This window comes from Rhinoraja longicauda, chromosome 3 (assembly GCF_053455715.1).
Source record: "Rhinoraja longicauda isolate Sanriku21f chromosome 3, sRhiLon1.1, whole genome shotgun sequence".
NCBI classification, from domain to species: Eukaryota; Metazoa; Chordata; class Chondrichthyes; order Rajiformes; family Arhynchobatidae; genus Rhinoraja; species Rhinoraja longicauda.
Window position 1 is genome coordinate 79,940,301 of NC_135955.1, and position 14,040 is coordinate 79,954,340.

Here is a 14,040-nt window from a genome sequence, read left to right on the forward strand (position 1 = left end):
ATGAGGCACCTGCTGAAAGTAACTCTTTCAGTGGCACACAACACTAATGCCGGCAGCACAACAGCTGCTTGCACATGCAACAGCCTTGGAATAGTTGTATTTACAATTAATTGGAATTAGCAGTGTTATCCAAATGAAGATCGTCATTTTATTACTGCTCATTAATAGCTATAACAGAGCAAGCATGTACAATGGAATTTTACTATATTGGGCCCCATATCTGAGGAAGGATGTGTTGGCTCTGGAGAAGGTCCAGACGAGGTTTACAAGAATAATTCCAGGAATGAGTGGGTTAGCAGATGATGAGTGTTTGACAGCCCTGGGCCTCTACTCGCTGAAGTTTAGAAGGTTAAGGGGGAACCTCATTGAAACTTACAAAATAATGAAAGGAAACTTACAATATAATGAAAGTTAGAGTGGATGTGGAAGGGATGTTTCCACTGGTGGGAGAGTCTAGGACCAGAGATCACAGCCTCAGAATTAAAGGGTGCATTGTTAGAATTGTTTATTGTTATTACAGTATAGCAAAGGGGATTACAGAGGCATGAGGCAGGAGCTGGCCAAAATTGACTGGAAGGAGGCCCTAGCAGGGAAGACGGTAGAACAGCAATGGCAGGTATTCCTGGGAATAATGCAGAGGTTGCAGGATCAATTTATCCCAAAGAGGCGGAAAGACTCTAAGGGGAGTAAGAGACACCTGTGGCTGACGAGGGAAGTCAAGGACAGCATAAAAATTAAGCAGAGGAAGTATAACATAGCAAAGAAGAGTGGGAAGACAGAGGATTGGGACTCTTTTAAAGAGCAACAAAAGTTAACTAAAAAGGTAATACGGGGAGAAAAGATGAGGTACGAGGGTAAACTAGCCAATAATATAAAGGAGGATAGCAAAAGTTTTTTTAGGTACGTGAAGAGGAAAAAAATAGTCAAGGCAAATGTGGGTCCCTTGAAGACAGAAGCAGGGGAATTTATTATGGGGAACAAAGAAATGGCAGACGAGTTAAACCGTTACTTTGGATCTGTCTTTACTGAGGAAGATACACACAATCTCCCAAATGTTCTAGGGGCCGGAGAACCTAGGGTGATGGAGGAACTGAAGGAAATCCACATTAGGCAGGAAATGGTTTTGGGTAGACTGATGGGACTGAAGGCTGATAAATCCCCAGGGCCTGATGGTCTGCATCCCAGGGTACTTAAGGAGGTGGCTCTAGAAATAGTGGAAGCATTGGAGATCATTTTTCAATGTTCTATAGATTCAGGATCAGTTCCTGTGGATTGGAGGATAGCAAATGTTATCCCACTTTTTAAGAAAGGAGGGAGAGAGAAAACGGGTAATTATAGACCAGTTAGTCTGACATCAGTGGTGGGGAAGATGCTGGAGTCAATTATAAAAGACGAAATTGCTGAGCATTTGGATAGCAGTAACAGGATCATTCCGAGTCAGCATGGATTTACGAAGGGGAAATCATGCTTGACAAATCTACTGGAATTTTTTGAGGATGTAACTAGGAAAATTGACAGGGGAGAGTCGGTGGATGTGGTGTACCTTGACTTTCAGAAAGCCTTCGACAAGGTCCCACATAGGAGATTAGTGGGCAAAATTAGAGCACATGGTATTGGGGGTAGGGTACTGACATGGATAGAAAATTGGTTAACAGACAGAAAGCAAAGAGTGGGGATAAATGGGTCCCTTTCGGAATGGCAGGCAGTGACCAGTGGGGTACCGCAAGGTTCGGTGCTGAGACCCCAGCTATTTACGATATACATTAATGACTTAGATGAAGGGATTAAAAGTACCATTAGCAAATTTGCAGATGATACTAAGCTGGGGGGTAGTGTGAATTGTGAGGAAGATGCAATAAGGCTGCAGGGTGACTTGGACAGGTTGTGTGAGTGGGCGGATACATGGCAGATGCAGTTTAATGTAGATAAGTGTGAGGTTATTCACTTTGGAAGTAAGAATAGAAAGGCAGATTATTATCTGAATGGTGTCAAGTTAGGAAGAGGGGATGTTCAACGAGATCTGGGTGTCCTAGTGCATCAGTCACTGAAAGGAAGCAGCAGGCAGTGAAGAAAGCCAATGGAATGTTGGCCTTCATAACAAGAGGAATTGAGTATAGGAGCAAAGAGGTCCTTCTACAGTTGTACCGGGCCCTGGTGAGACTGCACCTGGAGTACTGTGTGCAGTTTTGGTCTCCAAATTTGAGGAAGGATATTCTTGCTATTGAGGGCGTGCAGCGTAGGTTCACTAGGTTAATTCCCGGAATGGCGGGACTGTCGTATGTTGAAAGGCTGGAGCAATTAGGCTTGTATACACTGGAATTTAGAAGGATGAGGGGGGATCTTATTGAAACATATAAGATAATTAGGGGATTGGACACATTAGAGGCAGGAAACATGTTCCCAATGTTGGGAGAGTCCAGAACAAGAGGCCACAGTTTAAGAATAAGGGGTAGGCCATTTAGAACGGAGATGAGGAAGAATTTTTTCAGTCAGAGAGTGGTGAAGGTGTGGAATTCTCTGCCTCAGAAGGCAGTGGAGGCCAGTTCGTTGGATGCTTTCAAGAGAGAGCTGGATAGAGCTCTTAAGGATAGCGGAGTGAGGGGGTATGGGGAAAAGGCAGGAACGGGGTACTGATTGAGAGTGATCAGCCATGATCGCATTGAATGGCGGTGCTGGCTCGAAGGGATGAATGGCCTACTCCTGCACCTATTGTCTATTGTCTAATGTCTAAAGGAGGTGAGGAGGAACTTCTTTAGTCAGAGGGTAGTTAATCTGTGGAACCTATTGCCACAGAGAGTTGTGGAGACCGGCAGAGGATATTTTTAAGGCAGAACTGGACAAAATTATTGTTTAGAACGGGGTATGGGGAGAAGACTGAAAAATGGGATTCGGAGGCAGAGATTAGCCATGATTTAACGGCGGAGTTGACTCGATGGACCGAATGGCCTGATTCTATTCCTATAACTTGTGAACATAAACAAAGGGATTTTTTGTCATTTTGTAGCTAATTATAAACACAGACGTTTATGAGGGGATTGAACTTTGATGTCCACTCTTCAAAAATTTTAATCAGTGCTTTTGTGTTTAATTCAACAATTTTTTAATCAGCTCGTAAAGTCAGTTAGAGTCAGCTAGTAAATGGTCAGCAGTGTCAACTTAACCAAATATTTTAAGCATTTCGGAGTTTTATTTCTATATGATACTAAGCTTACCATCACATGGATGGTGTATATAATGTGCTGAGCAAAAACTAATGGGCCAATTTTATCATTGAAAAAGTATCCACTGGAAACCACATTAGCAAATCGTATCCAAAAATTTTATGTTAAAAAATCTCAGTTGCATGCCTACTTTCTGAAAGAGAATAGTGAGAAATTGCAAAGTTTAATATTTGAACACACAGCCATAGAAAGTTGGGTACTTCCTCACCACGACTTGGTCTCAAAGACATCAGGCAAAAGCTAGAATTTTAGCCACATTTGACCAATTTGGTTAATACAACTGGAAGGGGTGTTGAGTACTGAAGAAGTATGAACAGTTACTTTACAATTTCCCCATGGGATCATCAAATGTAGGTGTGCTCTCTCCCTCAAGAAAGGTTTTATAATCCACTGTTTAAAGGGATTGGAATACCAGGTGGGTGAAAATAAAATATCTACTATCACTGAGGTCAAAGTGTCGATTTTGGAATGAAAATACTCTGGATAATTCCCAGATTTTGAATTAAACAGAGCCAATGTAAAAATAGCTTTACTACGTTTCATTTGGCTGGTTATGCACCATCAAATGTATCAAATTCTATCGGCAATTCACCTTCTTTCAATCAAAGATACCGCAACAAGTGGCATAAAATATTGGCAGGGTAAACATAACTATGCTTACTTTGCAGGCATGATACTAATGGACCTTATGCAATATTTGAGCAAATAACAATGTTCACATTCAGAGTTAATTAACTTCTGGATTATGCCATAATCAAATAACAGTTAGTGCGTAGCACACTAGTAAAGTTGGAATTTTGTATTTCTTTTCAGCCATGAAACATAACGCTGCTGTAAACAAAGCATTTAAATTTCAACCATTTCCATCTTATCCCAATTATGATGAAAGGTTATTGACCTGAAACATTAACACTATTTCTCTTTCCACAGGTGCTGCCTACCATGCTGAGTAGTTTTTATATTTTCTGCTTTTATTTCAGTTTTTACAATATCAGTAGTATTCTGTACATGAATAACAGAATTAACTGTGTTTAATAATCCAAGGACAAAATACTGTACATGCTAAACGTTTGAAGCAAAAGTGTAGAAAATACACTGTGAACCAGACAGCAACTCTGGAGATAAAACAGAGTGAAAAGAGAGGACACTTTTACCTCTGATGCGGCATAACTAATTGAATATTTCCAGAGACAGACAAAAAATGCTGGTTACTCAGCGGGGCAGGCAGCATCTCTGGATGGAGGAATGGGTAATGTTTCGGGTCGAGACCCTTCTTCAGACTGAATCAGGGGAGAGGGAGATACAGAGATAAGGAAGTGTAAGGTGTGAAAACGAGACAAAGGGGGTGGAGATCAAGAAAAAGTAGAATAGAAAATTGTTAGCTAAGAGAAGGTAACAATAAAGCAAATCGAGATAAAATGTAATCGAGGACAGTCAAACTAGTTGGAGAACTGGGGAGGGGGGAGGGATGGAGAGCAAGTTACTTGAAGTTAGAGAAGTCAATATCCATACTGCTGGGGTGTAAGCTGCCCAAGCGAAATACGAGGTGCTGTTCCTCCAATTTGCGCTGGGCCTCACTCCGACGATGGAGGAGGCCCAACACAGAAACGTCAGTGGGGGATTGGAAAGGAGAATTAAAGTGTTTAGCAACCAGGAGATCAGGTTGGTTTAGGCAGAATGAGAAGAGGGGTTCAGTGAAACGATCGCCGAGCCTGCGCTTGATCTTGCCGATAAATAGGAGTCCACATCTGGAGGAGGGAGTTGAGGCAGAGACTATCCCAATGTTTAAGAAACAGTTAGACAGGTACATTGTTAGGACAGGTTTGAAGGGATATGGACCAAACACAGGCAGGTGGGACTAGTGTAGCTGGGATATTTCCAGCAATTGGTGTTTTGTTTACATTTATTGAAGTTGGTTAAGAAATATGTAAAACTAGGGCAAAGGGAGAACTCCCCTGCTCTTCAAATTGCAATACAAGATCTTTTATACCCATCAAAAATGCAAAAGTTGCTTCAGTTTAAGGTCTAATCCAAGAATATATCGTTTTGTCAGAACAATGCTCGCTCGGCACTCAGACAGAAATATTGATCTATATTACATGCTCAATTTTCCAAAGCGTGGATGAAATTCAATACCTGCTGAAATACAGGTAAGTGCACTTCACTGAATCAAGGTTAATAAATATTATTTATTTTATAAATTAACAAAAAGGCCCATTCTTTTTTTAAAAAGGAGATAAAAAAACACCTACCGGTCTAAAGAGATAATCAAAGTCTCATTTATTTCGGGCAGATCGTCCGATTTTACTGTGATGTTGATTGTTGCATTGCTTTGGCCAGACAGGAATTGAACAGAACCATTCATTGGGCTGAGGTCATCGCTGTTTATGTTATGATTAACCCCTGCGGGCTCTAAATGCCAGAATACCTCTGCAGAGCCATCAGTTCCATCACGTTGCAAAGCAATAAATATCTGGAAACATGTTTAAAGAATAACAACTTTGCAAACTGCACCAGTGCTTCACAATAACAAAAATACATATATTTACAGTGTATCAAATATATAAGCACACAAGTAAATAAGAGTAAGAGTAGGCCATCTGGCCTTTCGTGCCTTCCCGCATTCAAATGATCATGGCTGATTGGCTGCAGGCATCTCCGTCTCTTTCATGCCAGTTCTCCATTGCCTCAATTCCTTGATTTTTCAAAAATATATATCGGTCCCCTCTTTTAATACCTGAAATTATCTAGCCTCCACAACCCTCTTGGGTACAGAATTACATTGCCAGTCTCTCCAAGAAATTGTCCCTGCACATATCAATTTTAACTGACCATCCCTTTATAGATGTCGCCTTGTTCTCCCACAATTGGAAACATATCTTTCCTGTAAAGCCCATGTAGGATAATGATATGGTTCAGGAAATTGCCCTTCATTCTTCCAAACTCCAAAAACTACAGATCCATTTTTTTTTAGATGTTCACAAGTGGCAAACCTATTGTGAATTAGTCTAGTCTTTTAGACTGCCTCCAAGTCTTTTAAATCCCATCTTAAATAAAGGAACTGAAACTGTGAGTAATACAGCAGGTGTAGCCTCACCAAGCTTCTCATTTCTAAACATCACCCCTTTTGCAATAAAGGCCAATTTGCCTTTCTAACAGCTTGCACCTACCAGTGAACTTTGAGATTCATGAACAATAATACGATCTATTACAACATCTATTGAATGCATCTACAATCTCACTCCATTTAGATAATAATCTGCCTTTAGATTCCTTTTACTGAAGTACATGCCCTCACACCTTCCCATTTGCCAATTTGATGCCCTTCTATTCAATCTATTTTACGCTTGCACTTGTTTCCAATCAACTAAATCTCCTTTAGTTGATTGGAAACAAGTCCATGAAAGAGAAAATTCCCGGAAATGTTCTTTACCAAATTAGTGTGCATTATCAAACTTGTCTCATCTACCCACAGGAAATTATATGCCTTATGATGGCATAGTATAGAGTTACAGAGCACAGAAAGATGCCTGTCTCCCTGGGACATCTGTGGTAATTATCAAGTACCTATCCACATGAATCTAATTTCTCCTCTCATATTCCCATCAACTTCTCCCACCCTTATTCTCCTCACCCGACTTGAAACCTCCTTTAACATCACCGGCACAGCCCTATCCTGGTTCAAATCTAACCTCTCTGACAGACACCAGTTCATCTCCATTAACAACTGTAAATCCCCCACCGCTCCCCTCCCCCAAGGTGTCCCCCAAGGCTCAGTCCTTGGCCCCCTCCTCTTCATCCTCTACCTGTTCCCCCTTGGTCAATTAATCCGCCGTCATGGTCTCAACTTCCACTGCTTCGCCGATGATATCCAGCTCCTCATCTCCACCAAGTCAATCTCCCCCACTACACACTCTACACTGACAAACTGCATCACTGAAATAAAATCTTGGCTTCAATCAAATTTCCTCAAACTCAATTGCAAAAAATCTGAAATCATCATCATTGGTCCAAAAACGCTCACCAAATCCACCCAAAACTTCATCCTCAACATTGATGGTCTCCCAGTATCCACCTCCCCTCACATCCGGAATCTTGGAATCATCTTTGATCAAACCCTCTCCTTCGACAAACACATCAAACACATCACAAAGACAGCCTTCTTCCACCTCAAAAACATTGCCCGTCTCCGTCCATGCCTCTCCTCCACAGCTGCAGAAACCCTCATCCACGCCTTCATCACCTCCCGTCTGGACTACTGCAAAAGCCTCCTCTATGGCGCACCCTCAAAAATCATCAGTAAACTTCAATACATTCAAAACTCCGCTGCCCGTCTACTCACCCACACCCCGATCCGTGACCATATCACCCCCATCCTTTACAAACTCCACTGGCTCCCCATCCCCCAGAGAATCCAGTACAAAATCCTCCTCATGACCTACAAAGCCCTCCATAACCTGGCCCCATCCTACCTGACCGACCTCTTCCACAGGCACACTCCCACCTGCACCCTCTGCTCTGCTGCTGCCAATCTCCTATCCCCCCACATCCGGACCAAACTCAGATCCTGGGGGGCCAGGGCTTTCTCCATCGCTGCTCCCACCCTATGGAACTCACTACCTCAAACCGTCAGAGACTCCTCCACACTCACCACATTCAAAACATCACTGAAGTCTCACCTATTCAGTACTGCCTTCAACCACTGAAGGTCACCCCACCCTCTGTCTCCTTTCTCTGTTCGTTTACTTATTTATCTATTTATTCACTTCCCTATGTTCTCTAAATCCCTGTAAAGCGTCTTTGAGTATATGAAAAGCGCTATATAAATGTAATGTATTATTATTATTATTATTCTCCTGCCATTCAACAGACTTGAGGAAATCGTCATTAAGTAGTCTACAGTAGATACAGATGTGGGTGGAAACAAGAACACTGGAAGGAAACCCACATAGCTGCACATTCCACATTGACAGCATTCAAGGTCAGCACTGAACCCAGATCTCTTGTGTTGTGCAGAGGTAGTTCTGTGCCACCCTTCATAAGATGCTTTGAGAGTGTAATGCATTGCTTTTGGCTAATTCGCAAATGGAAGATGACGGGCTAACTGAACCAGTAGATATTTTCCATTTGTCGGTGCACTCCATGCATCGTTTTACATACCTGACTCTCAGAGGAGTTTTCCGGTTCATGAACAAGAAGGGTTTCATTGCTGGTAAATCCAACCTCTCCATTTGCCAACTCGGGTGTAATTATTAGTGAGACCATGAGCAAATCAGCAAGCCTGGGGCTCACTGATGGAACAAGAGGAAGGATGTTTATCAGCTCCACTGTGTCCAGCTGAAAGAATTAACAGAAACTTGTCAGAATTAAGTGTCAAGCACAAATAGCTTTCCAAGGAGACATTTTTGTAAACCATATTTTTATTAACGTAAGCAATTCCTCTCCTACTATTACAGATGTCGCTCCAAATGGAATAAGTTGCGATAACATTAGCAAATCCACAAAATGAAATCACATGGAGGGCTAATTTAATTCCACAGCCACTCCTCTCTCCAAGATGACGGTGTTGGGAAAAGGATGGGAAAGTGGAAACAGAAACCAAATCCAAAGCTCACCCTCATGCTTTTGGTTTTAACAGAAGAGGGAGAGGCAATTCATTTTTGAGGTAGGATGGGCAGTAAAATCTCTTAAGGAAGAAGTCTGTTACTTCATTTTAATTCCTAGGATTTCTGGTCCTCAGGAAAACTAAACTGATAAAAAAGAGGCAAGAGGGTCCACATCCACAATATGTCCTTTTGTAGCCAGAAGATACAGTTGTATTCCGTCTCAGGCCCAACAAAACATCCTGAAGTTAATTGTATTTGACCATCTCCCAAAACTCAAACTCCCCTATTTGTTGTTCTCCCCATAACACTCACCTTTATTTCTCCTCCTGGCCAAATTTGATGAAGTTCCAGACGATAGGCTGGTTACCAAAACTGAGACCCAAGGGATTAAAAAAAGGTCAGTGGCGGCATGAACTGGAAATTCATGAATGACAGGTAGCAGAGAGGAGTGGGTCGGTGTCATTTATTTTAGAATGATATAAAGTGGACCAGAGTGTCCACAGGGGTCAATGCTGGACCACTAATATTATTTTTTAAATATCCATTTATGACATTAGACATAAATGTCCAGAGCAAACTTTTCAAATTAGCAAATGACAAATCCCAAAAGTATGGTAAACATTGGGAAGGGTAGTATAGACAACATGACATCGATAAGATGGCAGAAATGGCTCCCAAGTAATAGGTGCAATAGATTAGAGAAGTATAATGTGATGCAGAAACAAGGAACTGTAGATGCTAGTTTATACAAAAGCATACAAAGTGCTGGAAGTAACTCAGCGGGTCAGGCAGCCTCTCTGGGGAAAATGGGCTAGTTCCTTTCTTTAGGCTGATCAGGTATGCTGCCTGTCACACTGAGTTACTCTTGCACTTTATTCCCTATAAACCGGCAGAAATGAGAAGCAAAGAAAATATCAATAAAATGGCACAGCCCCAAAGGATAGAAACAGAAACATAGACAATAGGTGCAGGAAGAGGCCATTATCTTCAAGCCAGCGCTACCTTTCATTGTGATCATGGCTGATCATCCACAATCAGTAATCTGTGCCTGCCTTCTCCCCATATCCCTTGATTCCACATGCCCCTAGAGCTCTATCTAACTCTCTTTTAAATTCATCCAGTGAATTGGCCTCCACTGCCTTCTGTGGCAGAGAATTCCACAAATTCACAACTCTCTGGGTGTAAAAGTTTCTTCTCACCTCAGTTTTAAATGGCCTCCCCTTTATCCTCAGACTGTGGCCTCTGGTTCTGGACTCCCCCAACATTTGGAACATTTTTCCAGCATCTAGCTTGTCCAGTCCTTTTATAATTTTATCCGTCTCTATAAGATCCCCTCTCATCCTTCTAAACTCCAGTGAATACAAGCCCAGTCTTTCCAATCTTTCCTCATACAACAGTCCCACCATCCCAGGGATTAACCTCGTAAACATATGCTGCACTGCCTCAATAGCAAGGATGTCCTTTCTCAAATTAGGAGGCCAAAACTGCACACAATACTCCAGATGTGGTCTCACCCGGGCCCTCTACAACTGCAGAAGGACCTCTTTACTCCTATACTCAAATCTTCTCGTTATGAAGGCCTACATACCATTAGCTTTCTTCACTGCCTGCTGGACCTGCACGCCTACTTTCAGTGACTGGTGTACAAGGACACCCAGGTCTCGTTGCACTTCCCCTTTACCCAATCTGACACCATTGAGATAATAATTTGCCTCCTTGTTTTTGCTGCCAAAGTGGATAACCTCACATTTATCTACGTTATACTGCATCTGCCATGCAACTGCCCACTCAATCAACCTGCCCAAGTCACCCTGCAACTGTGCTGGAACAGAGGGGTTCACAATCCATATGGGTTCCTGAGATTCATAAATTGAGGCAAAAAAAGTACAAAAGCATTTCAATATTTCCATTCCACATATCAATCCTAACCTGCACCACACTCAATTTGTACATCATCTTTCATTAACCCTACCATTGTTATTCAACAAGGTGACAAGCAAGGTGTTGATATTGGCCCTATGATATTCTAGAGAACATCAGTTCTCTGACATCTCATAACTCCCAATAAACCATGACCCCCAACTCAGAAACACTGACCAACCAATTGTCTACGAACAGGAGCTGAGAACCAAATAGTGACTACAAAACCTAAAAATGAGAGTACTCTTCCCAAAACACACTAATTATTCATGATTCTGTCGGCACCGTGGCGCAGCGGTAGAGTTGCTGCCTTGCAGCGAATGCAGCACCGGAGACTCAGGTTCGATCCTGACTACGGGTGCTGTACTGTAAGGAGTTTGTACGTTCTCCCCGTGACCTGCGTGGGTTTTCTCCGAGATCTTCGGTTTCCTCCCACACTCCAAAGACATACAGGTATGTAGGTTAATTGATTGGGTAAATGTAAAAAATTGTCCCTAGTGTGTGTAGGATAGTGTTAATGTGCGGGGATCGCTGGGCGGTGCGGACTTGGTGGGCTGAAAAGGCCTGTTTCCGCGCTGTATCTGAAATATGAAAAATATGAAAATATGAAATGAAGTAGTGCTAATTATCATTATTACTACCATGGTTGAAATCAGGTTTAAATGCTGGTTCACAAATCACCCATTTTATTTTTTTAAATGGTTGCAAAACTCTGTTTTGTATCAACTTACTTGCACAAGAAAGCTTGCTCCATTTTGAAGGAAGGCATCATTTCTTATTGGTAGCTTGATGCTTATCTGTGACTGTCCTGGCATGAAGATGACACTGTTTTTGCTGGAAACATTGAGGATATCATCCTTTGTATTGGAAAGATCCATGACACCAGCAGGGATATACAGCACAGTGTAGTTCAGCTGCACAATTCCAACTGTACCATTGTGCCTGCCAAAACTCAAGGACAGAAACCGCCCGGCTGGGCTACTTTCAATCTCTTGTCCCTCCATAGAATGGAAACCAATTAAGCCATAAACATCGTCACTGTCTTGAATATAAAATATAATCTAAACATGAAGGAAAATATATTATTATTTATTCTCATACATGGTATACCCTAACAATTTTAAATCTAACATATTGATGCATTATTACAAAACCTACAAAATTGAACGGATATAAAAGCAATCACACAAGTACTCCAACCATCTCATAGGCATTACAGAACATAAAGGTATTAATATATTATTTTGTACACTGGATTTAAAGTAAACAAGTTGAAAAGTTATAATGGACCGCAAGGGGGTAAATGGTGCCTATTATTGCCGATTGTTCACTATAACCAAAGTATGCATTTTAACTTATTGATATCACTGCCCCAGCACCATGTCAGAATCCTGGAGCCCTGTCACCGAGAGCCCAGTGGGACCTCCCTCACTACATGAAGTGCATCGGTTCAAGACGGCCAACCCTCACCACCTTGTTCAGCACTGCTGGGGAATGGTAATAACCACTTCCCCTGCTGCTGATTCCCACATTCAGAGATTGAGAGCAAAATGGGAGGTCTTGGGGTAGCAGTGTGAGGAAACTCGGTTCCATTCCAAATGAAATTCCCATGATGAACTGCCTGCCTGGAGTTCAGGGGGAAAGGACGTCAACCTTAAACATTAACTGTTTCTCCTACCAAAGACATTAAACTGCATAATATTTTACAGACGTGATGACTAGTATTTTGTTCTCCAGTGACATCAGTGGAGGCTTTGGGAAAGGTGCAGAAGAGATTCACTAGAATGGTGCCTGGATGAGGGGATATTAGCCGCAGGGAGAGTTTGGAGAGACTTGGATTGCTTTCTCTAAAATACTGGAATTTGCAGGGAGATCTGACAGAATTATATAAAATTATGAGACAGGTAGATAGGGTAGACACTCAGAACCTTTTTACCAGGATGGAAATGCCAAATACTTGGGAGCAGATCTTTAAGGTGAAAGGGGCAAAGTTTAAAGATGTGGGGGGAAGTTTTGTTAAATATACACACAGAGGATGGCGAGTGCCTGGTACATGTTGCCGGAGACGGATGAAGCAGACACGATAATGGTATTTCAGAGACTTTTGGATAGGCGTATGGATATGCAGGGAATGGAGGGATGTGGATTGTGTGCAGGCAGATGAGAGTTGGTTTTGGCGTCACGATCGGCATAATCATTATGGGCAGAAGGACCTATTCCTGCACTGTACCGTTCTGCGTATTTCCAAACATCTCTGATCCCGTGAAGCCACCAGGATATCAGTAGTCATGCAGATTCTGGGAGTTAGCGTGATCCCAAACACCTTGTGAGAGGTGAACAAAGGCACAGATCAACTCAAACACAGGGCAGACCATTGTAACAGGACAGAAGATGCTGAAGCATTAACTCTTTCTCTTCCTACAGATGCTGCCTGACCTGCCAACTGTTTCCAGCAACTTATGTATATGTTTCAGCCACAAAAGGCGTTTCTAATTTTCAAAAGTTTCAACAAACGTACTTGCGTGGGTTCATCCAGTTCTGCTCCTCCTTTTATTGTACTGTTTAACAGCCGGAAAAGATAAGCCTCTGCTTCTTCAGGTGTATCATCATTAACAATAAAGAGGGGCACAAGAGCCATCATTTGTCCTGCTACAAATTCCAGAGTTCCTGAAGATGGCTCGAGGTCTTCAGTAACAGGCGAGGAATCATTACTGCTCCTCGAAATAATCCAGTTCACCGAGATGTTACCATGTGCACCACCATTCCTTACAATAGTAATTCCATCAAATCTGCAACCAGAATATGTATAGGGATAGATCACTACTTGTTTTAATGATCACTGCATTTGTTTGGGGATCTAACATTTGGCAGTGTTTCAATTTAATTTCTGAGTCATTACTGATGTTTAAACAACTCCCTTTACCTCCCTCCTCAACTCCATCCAAGGACACAAACAGTCTTTCCAGGTGAGACAGAGGCTCACCTGCACCTCCTCCAACCTCATCTATTGTATCCGCTGCTCTAGATGTCAACTTCTTTACATTAGCGAAACCAAACGCAGGCTCAGCGATCGTTTCGCTCAACACCTTCACTCAGTCCGCCTTAACCAACCTGATCTCCCGGTGGCTGAGCACTTCAACTCCCCCTCCCAGTCTGACCTTTCTGTCATGGGCCTCCTCCAGTGCCATAGTGAGGCCCACCGGAAATTGGAGGAACAGCACCTCATATTTCGCTTGGGCAGCTTGCAGCCCAGCGGTATGAACATTGACTTCTCCAACTTTAGATAGTTCCTC

The 14,040-nt window shown here is 42.3% G+C and overlaps 1 protein-coding gene across 1 annotated transcript in view; it reads right to left on the reverse strand.

The window, feature by feature from the left end:
* The window catches only part of adgrv1 (adhesion G protein-coupled receptor V1), a 385,526-nt gene that overhangs the window by 340,840 nt on the left and 30,646 nt on the right, over positions 1–14,040 (reverse strand). The window contains exons 8-11 of the mRNA XM_078397039.1: positions 13,266–13,536; positions 11,479–11,808; positions 8,382–8,558; positions 5,474–5,694 (exon numbers count right to left, since the gene is read on the reverse strand). Coding sequence (XP_078253165.1) covers positions 5,474–5,694; positions 8,382–8,558; positions 11,479–11,808; positions 13,266–13,536 — 999 coding nt within the window. The remainder of the gene's footprint in view (positions 1–5,473; positions 5,695–8,381; positions 8,559–11,478; positions 11,809–13,265; positions 13,537–14,040) is intronic.